Raw genomic sequence first — 16,424 nt, forward strand, 5'->3', positions numbered from 1 at the left:
GAAATATGGAACAAAGATTAAGTTTGGATAAGCCCTTTATTGAGGGGAACAGGAGTCTCCCAGTGACTTTCAGAACCCTTAGCAAACCGTAGCTCCAAAGATTCTTTGAAGCATGGGTAGGCAAACTAAGGCCCGGGGGCCGGATCCGGCCCAATCGCCTTCTAAATCCGGCTCGTGTCCAGGAATCAGCATGTTTTTACGCGAGTAGAATGTGTCCTTTTATTTAAAATGCATCTCTGGGTTATTTGTGGGGGCTGCCTGGTGTTTTTACATGAGTAGGATGTGTGCTTTTATTTGAAATGCATTTCTGGGTTATTTGTGGGGCATAGGAATTTGTTCACTCCCCCACCCCACCCCCCAATATAGGCCAGCTCCCCACAAGGTCTGAGGGACAGTGGACCGGCCCCCTGCTGAAAAAGTTTGCTGATCCCTGCTTTGGAGGAATCCACAGCTGTTGAAAGTGCCATGATACTGCTTTAAATCTATAGTGCAGATGAGCCTCAGTCAGGGACCCTGGCCTATCATGGCATGCAAGTCCGGCCACTGCCTTAATTTTGTAAAAATAAAACCCACCCAAAGAACATGTTGCAAATTACTTACCTAGCTAGCGTCCCACCTGGCTCATTCAAGTCTCATGCCATGCACCTTGCTAGAAACGGCCATTTTACATAACCTTGCCCTTTTCTCTCACCTGTCTCCCAAATGCTCTGCATCCCTCAATTTGTAAAAAATATATATAATAACACCTCTCCTCTGCCCTGCCTATTGAATTAACTTAGTACGTTTTCCATAGAGCGAGGGAGCTGGGCAGAAAAGAGGGTTGTTTGTGGGAAGACCTATCTGATTTATCCCAGAATATCCCCCTGTGATTTTACCTTATTAAAGTCTGAGCAGATTTCATCTGCCCATGATGACACTGATTCTTGCTAAATAAAATACTCTGACCTTCAGCGACTCGGGATGGCAGTTTGGGCTCCATCTGTATTCCTTCTTGATGACAGCAAACTGGCAGGGTATTATTTCATTTACCCGCCCGTCACTCAACCTGAGAATCCACTTTGTGTGTGTGTGTTGGGGGGAAGGTGCCCTGTGGGAATCCGCCATCCATTTTTATCAGGCCCCCAAGAGTTTGCCGCTCTTCTCCAGCAAGGCTCGGCTGAATGTCAGTCAGCTCTTGAGCAGCTCATAATCACCGGAGGTGGGCCGGAGAGGCATTAATAACCACCGGCTGACATTCCCCAGCACCTTGTTCGCCTCCAAGACTTTCAAAAGCACTTTCCGCGGAGCCTCTCGTCAAATTGGACGAGGCCATGGCGGTGATTTACACACAATGACACACAGACAATTTGGACAATGTGACCCCTCTAACCACTTCAGGTGTGGAGGAGTGACAGGTGCCGGCAAGTCTCCCCTGGCGGCCTTCTAGAAAAAGCATTTTTCACCTCAGAAAAGTGACGGGCAGGTAGTTGCCGACGGGCCAGGTCCACCTCTTGAGTTAATTTGATCTGGCTGCCCGACCAAATTTCAATCAGCGCAGAGTTTAAAAAAGGAAAAGGAGTTCGGCCACATTTTTATCTAACTATGGGGGACCAAAACCCTCAGGTCTGGCCCGCATATGGGGTGGAATGAACCAGCTGCCTTGGGTGGCAAAATCCTGTGGGGCGGCGACCCTGTGGGTGCCCTACCCACCCCGGCAAATTTTTGCTGGAAGCCACCACCACCCAACCCCAATAAGCGAGGCTTTGGTGGGACGGGCCTCCCTTGAAAATATTTTCCCACTTATGTCTCAATAGGCACACACACACACACACACACACACACACACACACACACAACAGAGGATCATATTCCCCACCCCCAGCAACAACAAATATTTATTTGTGCTAGGAAAGTCGGATTCCCTTCCCTGCATAAGTGGTTTAAGACATCTGGATTCCCATATAACAACGTCGTAAACAAATGCAACATTTTGATACCCAAAGCAGTCTGAAATCTCTGCGATTTATTCTAACCTAGGTATTTTTGTGGGGAATGTCCATTTATGGGTGGATGAGGGCAGATGTAGATCTAACCAAGTTCTAATGTGTTTGGAGCAATTGCCATTGTGCTTAACTCTGCTACCAGAGAGAGTAAGAGATCTCTCTTCCAAACATTTCTCTCCGGCAGAAAAGACCATTGAAGTGCAGAAAGCACATCATCTTGGCATATCCTGGGCATGATTTTAGAAAAGTACCTAGGAATATAAAAAAAATGCCCTGTTGGATCAGACCAAATGGCCCATCTAGTCCAGGATCCTGTCCTCACAATGGTCAACCATTGAGATGGGCAGCAAGTGGTATTCAGAGCCAAAACACCTCCAATAGTGGAGGCAGAATACAGCCATTTTGGCTAGTAGCTGTTATCCTGCATGCATTTCTCTATTCCTCTTTGCAAGGCATGTTTCGTCTGTACAGTCATCAGGTTACAGACGCTTCAGGCTGCGTTTTTTTGGGTTATGGACCGCCGAAACCCAGAAGTACCGGAACGGGTTGCTTCCGGGATTCGGCGGCCGCGCATGCGTAGAAGCGCTAAATCGCGCGTGCGCTGAAGCGCAACCTACACATGCACAGACGCACTGCTGCGGGTTGCGAATGTGCATCCCGCACGGATCACGTTCGCAAGCCGAGCGTCCACTGTAATGTGTGTGTGTGTGTGTGTGTGTGTGTGGCATCTAGCAATAAAATATCATTTGACAAATAATCCATACACCATGTAAAAAAACCCAACCATCTACATATAGCTCAACAGGCAAGAAGTAATAAACGAGAGAGAACACGCAACGGAGGAAGGGAGAGAAAGCAACGGTTGTCCGCTTGTTGGCTTACCTATGTCTGAAATCTTTATTTCTGACAGAAGAGCAGGAAAGCAGAAGAAGAACAAGACAGGAGGAGGAGGAGGAGGAGGAGAGAGAGAGAGAGAGAGGAGAGAGAGAGGTTAATGGCTGAGCTCCGAAGCATTATTAGCAGGCTGAAAACTTGACAGTAACAACCACATTGTACAAGGCAATAATAAATAAAGATTTAGCAAGCCTGACACTGATACATTTCATAATGGAGATTACTTGTCAGAGGAGCTGCCTTATACGTTACTGCTGCCCATCACTGGGGGGCCGGAGGAGAGAAAGTGATCTCCTGGAGGCCTTTGGAGTTGCAGCTTAGGTACAGAGGGATGCAGAGCAGTTGTCATGGGGTCTGCGTTTCCCACGGTTGCCTCCGTCTCGAGATGTCGTTTCTCGAGACAGATCTCCCTGGCGCTTTAGGGACGACTCATACAGCCCTCTTTGCACATGGTGGACCGGGTACCTTTCCCCTTTCACCGCCGTGTCCTCGTGAATGCACAGAACAGCTGTGCAAACAGGCCCCATACTGTGAGCATTTGTGTTCGTACCACCGGTCAGCATGCTTCTTCTATTTTACAGAAAGGCAATTTAGCAGCTGCAGCGTTGAGGGCAACAATGCACGTCGGTGTTTTTTTTTTAAAAAAAATGTTTGAGCAAGGCTCAAAAAGCAGCCGCAGGAGAGAGAGAGAGAGAGAGGGGAGAGCCGCGCTGATGTTGAGGCTGCTTTTTGTTCTTGTCGTTGTTCCCGAACAAAAGTTACAAACCTTCCCTCACGGCAACCTTTTCTGAAACCCCGTTTTACAGCCCTCTGGAAAACAGGGCTTCCCACAAAGAAACCACACTGAAATTGCAGTCCTCTCCAAGGGAACACACTTTGAAAAAGGCACAGAGTTTAAAAAAAATGTTTGCACCCTCCAAAAAGCCAGAGTTTCCCCGGATGTCCATTAGCCGAGACCAGCCAGTCTGTGGGCCTTGAATAATTCCTTGATCCTTGGGTGTTTAAGCACAAAAGAAACAAAAACGGCTTGCTTTCATACCAGAGTATGCCTACTTCGGAGGCAAGGAAGTAAGTTGTTCTTCTGAGGATCTGGAAAATGATTTTTTGGGGGGCTGGGCTGGGCAGAAGGTTGCCTTTAAAGTGATTGAGACTATTTGCCCACCTAGACCAGTGTTGTCTGCTCTGACTGGCAACAGCTCCCCAGGGTCTTTCTCACACTTGCTGCCTACTTGGAAGGAGTGATGCTGGAGACTGATGCTGGGACCTATTGCACATAGAGCATGTCTCTCCCACTGAACATGGCTCCCTCTTCCCCGATATGATCTCATCTGATTTAGGAATGGCTTTGTAAAGTCTAGACCAGGATTGATCCAGACCAGACCTGAGCTAAGCATAGGCTAGTCCACCCCAGAATTTACAGAGAATTATGGTAGGAAGAGCTGCAGTTTGCATGGAATCATGGGCAAGGAAACTATTCTAAAGCAAACCTCTTTACCCAAAGCAGTCTCAGTCCAGATTTTTTGTTTCTAAGAGTCCCAGGTCCTGAACACCGGATGCTTAATAACACCATATTCAAAGTGGTTTTATACCACTTAATGTGCCTGCAATTTTGTCCCTGCATTCTTATTTTTTAAATGCGAACTAAGGAAGCAAACATTAGCTTGAAATTGGGCTGTGGGAAAAGACTGCAACACTTCCTTTCCAGAATTTTTGGATCTTGAGTGCTTAGGAAAGGAAATTTGGAAGTAGGCTCCTGTCTGATTTGGACCAATTTCTTTAGAAGCACCAGACTCAAAGCGAAGGTAGGCTTGGAACGAACCCTTCCACAATCTCTAGATGTGTGGACATTATGGGTTGCATTAGTGCTACACTAAAGCCACCTTAAGTGTAGTACTTGCTCTGCTGGGATGTTGTTGCACAAAGAGGACGCAACAGCAGGTTGCACAAACACTCGTGCAAGGAGTTTCTGCAAAGCACAACTGCGCAATATTGAAACCCAACCCTCTACGGCTTGCGTTTTTGTGACAGTCGCGGGAGTCAAGGACAGATCTTTCTGGCAGCTTCTCAGCGCTGTTGCCGTTCCACTAATATGGACACAAGGGAAGCACACAGGGGGAGAATTCCTTCCGATGGCAAGGTCACCTTTCCATTATGTCGGACGGCAGAAAGCCCACCCTCAAATCCCTAAAGAGGCTTCCTGCCTGCTTCTATGAACTTACTGAACTCCAGCGGGTGCAGAATGCTGCAGCGAGGCTCCTCACAGGGTCCCTGCCATGGGAGCATATTCACCCAGTGCTTTTCCAGCTGCACTGGCTCCCGGTGGAGTACAGGGTCAGGTTCAAGGTGCTGGTCTTAACCTTTAAAGCCCTTCATGGTCTAGGACCCTCGTACCTACGGGACCGCCTCTCCCGGTATGCCCCACGGAGAGCCTCAAGGTCCATAAACAGCAACACCCTAGGGGTCCTGGGCCCCAAGGAAGTTAGATTAGCTTCAACCAGAGCCAGGGCCTTCTCAACACTGGCTCCAGCCTGGTGGAATGCTCTGTCTCATGAGGCCAGGGCTCTGCAGGATCAGATTTCTTTCCGCAGGGCCTGTAAGAGAGAGTTGTTCCGCTTGGAGCCAATTTGATTTCCCCCCCTCTTTCTTTTTTCTTTTCCTTCTCCTCCTGCGATAAGGCTACATTTTAATATTTTGATGTTTCAATATTGTATTTTAATCTTGTTTTTAAGTTGTATTCATTCAACTTGTTTTTATTATTGCTTGTTAGCCACCCTGAGCCCGGCCTTGGCTGGGGAGGGTGGGGTATAAATAATAATAATAATAATAATAATAATAATAATAATAATAATAATCTGCAGAGCTCTCCAATGGCTTGCACTGTCCCTTCCAACTTGTTCCTGTTCTGCAGGGAGTTGGTAGGACGGCCAAGAAGAGCAAGGCAGCTTCAGGAAGGTTTGGGACCTATAAATCACAGCTAACTTGCTGTCCTACTTATGAATGACTCTCTAATGTTCCCATTACCCCTGCTACCCTTCCAATATTAGACATTTCCTTGGGGGTGCATGTTAATTTTGCAGCGTGGGCAGCAGAAGAGCCGCCAAGGAGATGCTCAGCTTCTCAGGCAAAACCTTCCCTGTGCCCCATTTGCCCTGTCCGTCCTTTCATTGCAAAGTTTTGATCTCACTTAGCTACTGGATCCCATAATAGTCGGAGCTCAAGCTGGCTATCAGAACTGGGGGGGGGGGGGCTTGTGGAACTGGCTCTTTGCAGATTTTGAATGTGCAGGCAGTGTTGTCACAGTCACTCGGATTCTGCACTTCTCTGGATTTTAGGATAAAATACATTTAGAAATGCACATTTCGAGAGAGAGAAAAAATATGCATTTTAAACATGGATTTTTGTGTGGGTTGCTTAAAAGAAAAACCACAGTTTAGCATAAAAATGAGATGAAATGGATCCAGTACATTTCCGTGCACAGTTCAAAGTGTTAGTAGTGTTAGTGCTGACCTTTAAAGCCCTAAACGGCCTCGGTCCAGTATATCTGAAGGGGCGTCTCCACCCCCATTGTTCTGCCCGGACACTGAGGTCCAGCGCCGAGGGCCTTCTGGCGGTTCCCTCACTGTGAGAAGCCAAGTTTCAGGGAACCAGGCAGGGGGCCTTCTCGGTGGTGGCACCCACCCTGTGGAATGCCCTCCCACCAGATGTCAAAGAGAAAAACAACTATCTGACATTTAGAAGACATCTGAAGGCAGCCCTGTTCAGGGAAGCTTTTAATGTTTGATGCATTACGGTATTTTAATATTTTGTTGGAAGCCGTCCAGAGTGGCTGGGGAAACCCAGCCAGATGGGCGGGGTATAAATAATTATTTTTTTTTTTTTTTATTATTATTATTATTATTATTATTATTATTATTATTATTAAATGGATGCACAAATTCAAAAGAGACACAGTAGTAGACAGATCTATCCCCTCCTAACCTTAATTCCAGTACGTTGGTGACGTTTCCGGAGGGGAAGATTCTACGGATGTAGTTGAAGTCCCCGACGTAAAGGCTTCCGTCCGAGCCGCAAGTCAAGGCAACAGGAGCCAGAAGCTTGTTTCCATCGGCAAGGCCGTTGCAACTGGGGCAGGAGATGCTCCTTCTGCGGCCGTTCCCCATGATGCTCCCTATGACAGGTGGCTGCTGGGAAATGAACTGGTTCTCCCCATTTCCTTTGTGCAGGATACCTGGAGAGCAAGAGAAAGCAAAACAGAGAGGGGGGTGACTCTGCTGCAAGGGGTTTGGAGGCGGCAGCCAGGGTAGCTGTCGGGAAGCCAGCCAGCAATAATCACACAGTGCAAGTGAAGTTAACTCTTTGCTAGAAGAAACAGGATCTGGAGATGTGGAGGCTGAAGGTCCCCAACGACTGCCTAAATTTCCTCCTCTCCTGGGCCTTTCCCAAGCAATCTGAGACTATGCTGATGCGCCTGTCTCCACTCCTCCCTCCTCCTGTTTCAGCTTCTGCTTCTGGATTCTATCTGTCCCAGCCTCTTCCTGTTACCCCTTCAGTTTCTGACAGCGATACTCCCCTTGCCTTACCTGCTTCCTATACCAAGCCTCAGAGCAAGATAGGAACTAATTTTCGTATGGCGTCTCCACGAGATGTCTGGAAGGTGGCAACATGAGAACGGGGTCTTTTCTGCGGTGGCTCCCCGTTTGTGGAATGCTCTCCCCAGGGAGGCTCACCTGGCAGCTTCATTATACACCTTTAGGTGACAGGCAAAAGCGTTCCTTTGGCTGATTAACACTCTAAGGTAAAGGGACCCCTGACCATTAGGTTCAGTCGTGACCGACTCTGGGGTTGCGGCGCTCATCTTGCTTTATTGGCCGAGGGAGCTGGCGTACGGCTTCCGGGTCAGGTGACAGCATGAATAAGCCGCTTCTGGCGAACCAGAGCAGTGCACGGAAACGCCGTTTACCTTCCCGCCGGAGCGGTACCTATTTATCTACTTGCACTTTGATGTGCTTTCGAACTGCTAGGTTGGCAGGAGCAGGGACCGAGCAACGGGAGCTCACCCCGTCGCGGGGATTCGAACTGCCGACCTTCTGATCGGCAAGTCCTAGGCTCTGTGGTTTAACCCACAGCGCCACCCGCATCCCTGATTAACACTCTATGTCCTTTTAAATATGCTTGTGAGATGGAGGGGGGCATTATTAGTTTGCTTTGTTTTTGTTCTTATATTTTTATTTGTGTTTTTATTTTGTGAACCGCTCTGAAATCTTCAGATGAAAGATGGTATACTAATAATAATAATAATAATAATAATAATAATAATAATAATAATAATAATACTGTCATACCTCGGAAGTCGAACGGAATCCGTTCCGGAAGTCTGCTCGACTTCCAAAACCAAAGCGCGGCTTCTGATTGGCTACAGGAAGCTCCTGCAGCCAATCGGAAGCCACAGAAGCCCCATTGGTTGTTTGGCTTCCAAAAATAGTTCACAAACTGGAACAATCACTTCTGGGTTAGCGGCGTTTGGGAGCCAAAATGTTCAAGAACTAGGCTGTTCGAAAACCAAGGTACGACTGTAGTAATAGTACTTTTTAATTAAACATCTTTAAAAACACGACCAATTTTGACCAAGTCAAAAGGAAACATGACATAATGGGTGATCCTTCAAAAATTTTTAGTACCTTCTGCTCCACTGTCAAGGTCAGGAGCCTCTATTGGCCCACTCTAGTTATGTGTTGGGACGCAGGTGGTGCTGTGGGTTAAACAACAGGGCCTCGGACTTGCCGATCAGAAGGTCGGCGGTTCGAATCCCCGCGACGGGGTGAGCTCCCGTTGCTCGGCCCCTTCTCCTGCCAACCTAGCAGTTCGAAAGCACATCAAAGTGCAAGTAGATAAATAGGTACCACTCCGGCAGGAAGGTAAACGGCATTTCCGTGCACTGGTTCGCCAGAAGCGGCTTAGTCATGCTGGCCACATGACCCGGAAGCTGTACTCGGGCTCCCTCGGCCAGTAAAGTGAGATGAGTGCCGTAACCCGAGAGTTGGCCACGACTGGACCTAATGGTCAGGGGTCCCTTTACCTTTTTGAGTTATGTGTTAGTGAGCCACCAGCCATGCAGGAAACAACTGCTCTGCTAGATCTCCCATGGCAGGTCCCTTGCTGTCCCCCTGTGATTTACCACCCTCTAGTCCTGCTCAGGCTTCTTAGCAATGCAGCTTCTCTAAAGGACGCACTTGTGTGTCGTGAGCAGAGGAAATCCAGGGAAATCTAGGCTGGCTACCCCCAGTCCGCGGGCCTGGATTTCCTCCGCTCATCCCAGATGCACCGGAATTCAAATGCTTACTCTAGGAGGACGGCGGCACTCGAGGCAATCTCTGCCAGAAGGAAAATGCTTGCAAGGGATTTGCCGAGTCCAGTCGCTCCCCGCATGCACACCCAAAGAGGTTGGCACCATATGTAGGTTGCAATAAATAATTTGTTAGCAATGTATGTGTGCGCACACACTTTGTGTGTGCACCCCCCTCTCTCGTTTGGGCTGAATTATTAATGGTGATCAAGCTACCGCTTGCCGTGCAACTGTGTCAACCCCTGTGCTATTTTTATTATTTGCAAGTCGGGGCGGCGTGGGGAGGAGGAAGCTGGGACCAAGAAGACCCAACGCACCGCTCTGGATGTTGAGGGCGTGGTGCTTGTCCAGAGACCACCCTCCGAGTTTGGAAGCGTCGATCTCGTAACCTTGAAGCACCGCCGTTCGCTTCTCCCACAGGATCAGGTCCGGACACGATTCGTATTCATAGCCCACCGAAACTGGGAGGGAGAGACAGAGAGAAATGGAGACCCGCAGCTTAATGGCCGTAGAAGTGTACACTCAGCATAGAACGGAGGTTTCTAATTGGGTGGCCGGGTTGGCGAGAAGCGGATTTCTGCAGGCTACGGCAGATACTTATTTAAAACATCGTCACATCCATGCAGAGCATCCCTTTTTAAAGGTTACGGAGCATTATAAAAAAGGTCAGCGTAGTAATAGGTGTTGAACAAATGCGCTAATGATTTTAAAACGGCCGGATCAGGGACGTGTTTATTAGACACGGAATGCTCAAGGTCTTCCGATTTGCATTTTGTGCCTTTTTTTCTGCTTTAGTGGGCAGAGATGTCCACAGATGCAGGACGGGAGGAAAAAGAACTAAACTCAGAAAGAGAACATGCTGTGTTTTAGGACAATCCACATGTACCGTATTTTTCGCTCTATAAGACTCACCAGACCACAAGATGCACCTAGTTTTTGGAGGAGGAAAACAAGAAAAAAAATATTCTGAATCTCAGAACAGCAAGAGGGATCGCTGCGCAGTGAAAGCAGCAATCCCTCTTGCTGTTCTGGCTTCTGGGATAGCTGCACAGTCTGCATTCGCTCCATAAGATGCACACACATTTCCCTTTACTTTTTAGGAGGGAAAAAGTGAGTCTTATAGAGCAAAAAATACGGTAGATTAAGCAGGTGAGCAGCGAGTGAGGGAAGGCTCCTTACTCTCTCTCTCTCTCAGGGCCTGGATGCTGATGTTTGTCTGGGGGCAACAGAAGGTACCTCAGTTATGGAGTGTAAGGAAAGAAGGAAGTTGCTGCAGGATCAGGCCCAAGGCAGATCTAGCCAGGCATCTTGTTCTCACAGTGGCCAACCACATGCTCCAAGCTCCAGTTCTCAGCAAATGGTAAAAAAAAGCAGGCTGAGCAATACTCCTTGCTCTGCCCATGATAATTGCTTAAGTCGTGGATGTAGGCTGGTTCAGCTTTTCCACTTGGAAGGGAGGAAGCAACTAAGATTCTCCAGCCCACTCCCGTTCTCCAACTTGATGGGGGCGTGACTGTCCCCATCAACAACAACCTTTCCCTCCTGCCATCACAGAAACCCTGGAAGTGATTTACACCAGACGTTTAAAAGCAATCAGTCCTCCCCAAAACCAAGCCAAGCAAAGCATAAAAGAAGAACAAGGAGCAGCAGATTAAAAAGAATAAATCATACACCCAAAAGAGCCAGGGGAAAATAATAATAATAATGAATTATGAGCTGGGCCGAAGGCATGCAAAACATAAAATTGTATTTAGAAGTGCCAAGAAATCAAGAAGGTGGGAGCCGGGTGGATGTCCTCGGGCAAGGAGTTCCACAGTTCAGGAGCAGCGATGGCAAAAGCCCTCTAGCGCAGGCATGGGCAAACTTGGCCCTCCAGATGTTTTGGGACTACAAGTCCCATCATCACTGACCACTGGTCCTGTTAGCTAGGGATGATGGGAGTTGTAGTCCCAAAACATCTGTAGGCTGAGTTTGCCTATACCTCCTCTAGCGTGTTCCTGTCTGCCAGATGGTGGTGGGAGCTGCAAAAGGGCATTGGCCAATTGAATGGATATGCAAGCTCATGTGATAAGGGATAGAATGAGAGCTCTTACCAAAGGCCTCTGATAACCCATACACCTTCTGGTTGTAGACGTCAGTCTTGTCCCAGATGAAGTAGTAGGAGAGGTCCGGGGCGGCAGCGAACCACTTCCTGAACAGACGTCCCTCTACGGCTACCATGAGATGGACTTTCATGAGGTTGAACGGGATGGTAGGATGGGTCAAGCTGATCCTCAGGACCGATTTGTAGCCGGGCGTACGGCTGCTCAGGTAGCTCAGCTTGATTTTGCTGCCCGATATTTTAATCTCTTCTTGCAAGGCCTGGAAAAACAGCACCCCACCAACCACAAGAAAAGGGTGTTATTATATCACATACTGAGCAGGTAAAGAAACATACGCAGAGCTGCGATTTATGAGATGTTTATGTGCGTTTCTTAAAAAGAAGAAGAAAGAAAACTGATTTCATGGATAGAACTCTGGTTTTATACACCCACGATAAGACACACCGATAAGTAAAAATAATTTATAGGCTTGTTTTTGGAAGCTAAGAAATGCTCATCACTCTCAGGCTGCAATCTTATCCATCCATACCTTGAACTCAGCTGGACTTCTTAGTTGGTATAAACAAAACTGTGATATCATTATTATCAACATGCCCTTCACTCTAATGTTCCACAAAGGGTTGCAACAATTTAAAAGACAACATAAAGGTTTTAAAAACCTACAACTGCAAAAATTACAATTATATATATATATATAAACCATGATGGCAATGTGAATCATAATGGATGTCTTTATTTGCATAAACACACAACAGGTCTAAAAGCGTCCCTGTGATCTGTGGGGAATTTTGTTCCAGCAACCTGAAGATTCAGAAGCATTTGTTTTTGTTCGTTCAAGGCTTCGAGATTTCTTGAAAGCAATGCTCCTTCTGCAAGGTGAGCTTGTTTTCTCCTGCTCTGGAGGTTAGGATGTGAACCGGTGGCTTCAAGTTACAAGAAAGGGGATCCAAAACGAACACCAGGAAGGACTATATGACAGTAAGAGCTGTTTGACAGTGGAATGGTCTTCCCCAGAAGGTGGTTCAGGACCCTAAGGAATTGTTGTTGTTGTTTAGTCGTTTAGTCATGTCCGACTCTTCGTGACCCCATGGACCAGAGCACACCAGGTACTCCTGTCTTCTACTGCCTCCCGCAGTTTGGTCAGACTCATGCTGGTAACTTCGAGAACACTGCCCAACCATCTCGTCCTCTTTCGTCCCCTTCTCCTTGTGCCCTCCATCTTTCCCAACATCAGGGTCTTTTCCAGGGAGTCTTCTCTTCTCATGAGGTGGCCAAAGTATTGGAGCCTCAGCTTCAGGATCTGTCCTTCCAGTGAGCACTCAGGGCTGATTTCCTTCAGAATGGAGAGGTTTGATCTTCTTGCAGTCCATGGGACTCTCAAGAGTCTCCTCCAGCACCATAATTCAAAAGCATCCATTCTTCGGCGATCAGCCTTCTTTATGGTCCAGCTCTCACTTCCATACATCACTACTGGGAAAACCATAGCTTTAACTATACGGACCTTTGTTGGCAGATCTTTGTTGGCAAAGATCCTCCTTCATGGATCACTTCCTTGCCATGTCAAAGGGGCTTGAAGAACTCAGAGAAGCTATGAGCTATGCCGTGCAGGGCCACCCAAGATGGACAGGTCATGGTGCAGAGTTTGGACCAAACGTGATCCAGCTGGAGCAGGAACCAGCAAGCCACTCCAGTATCCCTGCCAAGATAACTCCATGGACAAAGACAACAGGCCTAAGGAATAAACCTACACAAATCTGGAGTGGAGGCCCTAAGGCATTTGGACGGCGACTTGTATGCTTCCTTCTGGCAACTCCTGCAGCCCAACTGGTGCCAAACGTCTTGCTCTGCTTTCCTTTGGACCACATCAACGAGGCCGAGGGGGTGTGTGTCTTGTCATCTGGGCAGCCCGGGACGTCAATAAACACTCCAGGGATATCACGTCAATGCCACTAACACAGCAGTTTAACTTCACCCCCCGAGGCACACTCCGTTGTCTCTCGGGACAGACGGATGCCAACGAAAAGGGTTGCCGCAGCAAACATTTCCATTTGATCAGAAGGCAGACAGGGTAGCCAATGCAGTGCTCTCCAAATGGTACTGGGACTTGTAACTTCCATAATCCCTAGTCAGCGTGGCCAACGGTCTGGGCTGATGGGTGTTGTAGTCCAATCACATCAGGAGGGCACCATGTTGGCTATCTCTGGTGCACATTTTCAATGCAGGGTCTCAGATTATGTGTGTATGTTTGGGAGAGGATATATTGCAAAAAGTTAGGCAATTACTGGTGACTCAGGAATAATTGATGCTTCACACAGCATGACCCACTGATAGAAAATGCCTTTTCTAACATAGTGCCGGCTGTGTGACACATATGCGTAACTGAGAAAGAAATAAAACAATGTCTCCCCCTCCTTTTGAGCTATTGCTTTTTCTTTTCTTTTTTTAAAATAATTTTTATTAAATTTTCCATTTTAACAATTCAATCCAATCCCATTAAATATTCCAAATTATAAAAATACATATCATATGAGCTATTGTTTTTTCATGCATTCAGATTCATGTAAACTTGAGCAATTCATTGATTAGTCGACTTAAATCTCATATATTTTATCAATGGAGATTTCTTTGATTAGGCAAAGCCTACCAGTTGTTGTTTTTAAATGTTAATTTTTCATCTGTCCCCCAAGCCACTTTAAATTGTAAAAATAAATAAATAAAAAGGGTTGCTTTGAGCAACTAGCAAGGACCCAAAATATTTCCCCGAAGTGATAATTTATAAGCCCGGAGCTTTTGCATCTCTCAACAAAGTGATAGACCTGGAAAGTTAATAGTGCGGTTTCCTTGATCTCATACATATTTACTTTCCCCGAATGCAGCCTTTTCAATTTACATAGCTTGCTGGGTATGAGCTCGAAGAAACAACAGAACTGGGAAAAGCCGGGGACTTGTCTTTTTTTTAATTTTTAAAACTTATTTTACAAGCTTATCTGCCAGGCATGCCGGAATCCAACGCAGCCAGTTACAAGCCAAGGAAGGGGAGGTGGCCCTTTAATGCAATCTGTCTTTGCATGGAGAGAAAGCATTGTTTGCAACATCTTGCCCTGATGCTGTTTTATTAAATTATTGCTTCGCTCTGCTGTGGCCCATGTTCCTTGCCCGACTGCCATGTCTCGTAGCGAAGGTCAGTTGTGGGAGAAAGCAAAGAGCAACAAAACGATGGAAGGAATTCCAAAATGGCAGCACTTTGGAACACACATGGTCATTCCTCCTCTGGTCGCCGCTGCGGATACACAATCTTGACTGCCTGTCTTCAGGTGCCGTGGCAGACTTTGGGCTTTAACATTTCTGTGGCGCCCTAGGCAGTGACAAAATTCAGTGCCCCTCTTGCCTTCCATTGTTCATCATTGCTGTAGCATCCTCTCTCGGCTCCGTGCCCAGTGCAGGCGAACCCCCTAAATCTACCTCTGCCAGGCACTGATATGGGTGGCACAGTGGTCTAAAGCACTCAGCCTCTTGGGCTTGCCGATCAGATTATCTACTTGCACTTTGACGTGCTTCTGAACTGCTAGGTTGGCAGGAGCAGGGACTGAGCAACGGGAGCTCACCCCGTCGCGGGGATTCGAACCGCCGACCTTCTGATCGGCAAGTCCTAGGCTCTGTGGTTTAACCCACAGCGCCACCTGCGTCCCTTCCCAAGGGATAGGCTTCTTATAAAGCAGCATTCTCAACCCACAAGCCAGGTCGGTTTCACACTGGGATCTCCCTCTGTTTCTGAAAAATCTCACCCCATTGCTCCTTTCACCCAGTGGCTGCTGAGCAGGAACAGGAGGTAGGAAAGGCAATGCAAGATGCCAGATAATCTGGATTCCTTTTGCCTGCTTTATTCCCCGTCTCTGCACGCTGCAAAGCCTTGAGTGATAATTTCCGAGTCCCTTTCCTTCCCTCCCATCGAATTGTAAATAACATAGCTCTGGGAGTGAGGGTTTTTTCCCCCTCCTTCTCCCCAGCAGAGACAATTGCAGATTGTCTCCGCTGGTGACTGTTGTTAACCGGTGTTTCCCTGCCAGTCGATCAGATACGGGCAGAAACAAATAATGGCGACATGAGCGGCAAGCTTTAAATATCAAAAATATGCAAATGCCTATGCAAATTAGTCCGAGGCCCAGAGGGGAAGTAAGCATTTGTGCAGAGAGAAGTGTGTGTGTGTATTTGTATAAGGAGGGGAAAGGCCATGTGTATTTTGCATGAGTAACACAGGAAGCAGGTTTTTTACGAGTCAAAACCGGCTGGTGCATCTAGCCCAGTTCTGCCAGGTTTCAGGCAGGAATCTTTCAAAACCTTATGCAAGGATATCAGGGATTGGAAATAGGAACTTCTGCATGCAAAACATGGACACAGCTCTCCCAAATGCTAAAATCCTGCCCCTTTTTAGATGCAAAACATTAAAAAAAGTTGAAACAAACAAACAAAAAAATTCCTTCCAGTAGCACTTTAGAGACCAGCTAAGTTTGTTATTGGTATGAGCTTTCGTGTGCACGCACACGTCTTCAGATTTAAAAAGTTGTATCGGGGGAAGGAATGCTACGCGAGTGGCTGTTTAACCCTCTCTTTGAAGGCATTGGTCTATTAAAGATTCTCCCCAGTTGGTTTTCTGTCGTTTAAGGAAAGGGCATTGTCCCTCTGTATCTTTTTCCCCTCTCGGGAGAAAATGGCAGCTGAGGAGGAGGATTTTGAATAGACAAATTGGGGGCAAGGGAAATGTTACCCTTGCCTGCCCCTCCTCCAAACATATTGGTTCTCAAGTCTACCATCCGTGGCTGCTTTGCATTTAGCAGTGCCTGCCCAGCAAATAAACTACAGTGGTACCTTGGTTCTCAAATGCCTTGGTACTCAAACAGCTTGGAGCCCAAACACTACAAACCCAGAAGTAAGTATACCGTAGGTTTGCGAACTTTTTTCAGAAGCCGAACATGCTCTGTTTAGAGTGTTATGCTTCTGTTTTGAGTGCCACACTTCTGTTTTGAGTGTTACACTAAGGTCTGTCTGTTTTTAAGATTTATTTTGTGTTTTTGTTTTTGTGGCTCTTTTTTGTTTGTTTTTGTG

General features: G+C 47.1%; 1 protein-coding gene across 10 annotated transcripts in view; it reads right to left on the reverse strand.

Annotated features, from left to right (window-relative positions):
- The window catches only part of TENM4 (teneurin transmembrane protein 4), a 659,336-nt gene that overhangs the window by 49,885 nt on the left and 593,027 nt on the right, over window positions 1-16,424 (reverse strand). For 8 of the 10 annotated variants that reach the window (XM_081859991.1, XM_081859990.1, XM_081859998.1 and 5 more), the window contains 4 exons: window positions 11,313-11,580; window positions 9,537-9,680; window positions 6,855-7,104; window positions 2,865-2,885 (listed from right to left, as the gene is read on the reverse strand). In XM_081859991.1, the coding sequence (XP_081716117.1) occupies window positions 2,865-2,885; window positions 6,855-7,104; window positions 9,537-9,680; window positions 11,313-11,580 (683 nt within the window). The remainder of the gene's footprint in view (window positions 1-2,864; window positions 2,886-6,854; window positions 7,105-9,536; window positions 9,681-11,312; window positions 11,581-16,424) is intronic. The other 2 variants (XM_081859995.1, XM_081859993.1) reach the window with 1 other exon arrangement.

This window comes from Podarcis erhardii (genome assembly GCF_964252035.2).
Source record: "Podarcis erhardii genome assembly, chromosome: 4".
Lineage (NCBI taxonomy): Eukaryota > Metazoa > Chordata > Lepidosauria > Squamata > Lacertidae > Podarcis > Podarcis erhardii.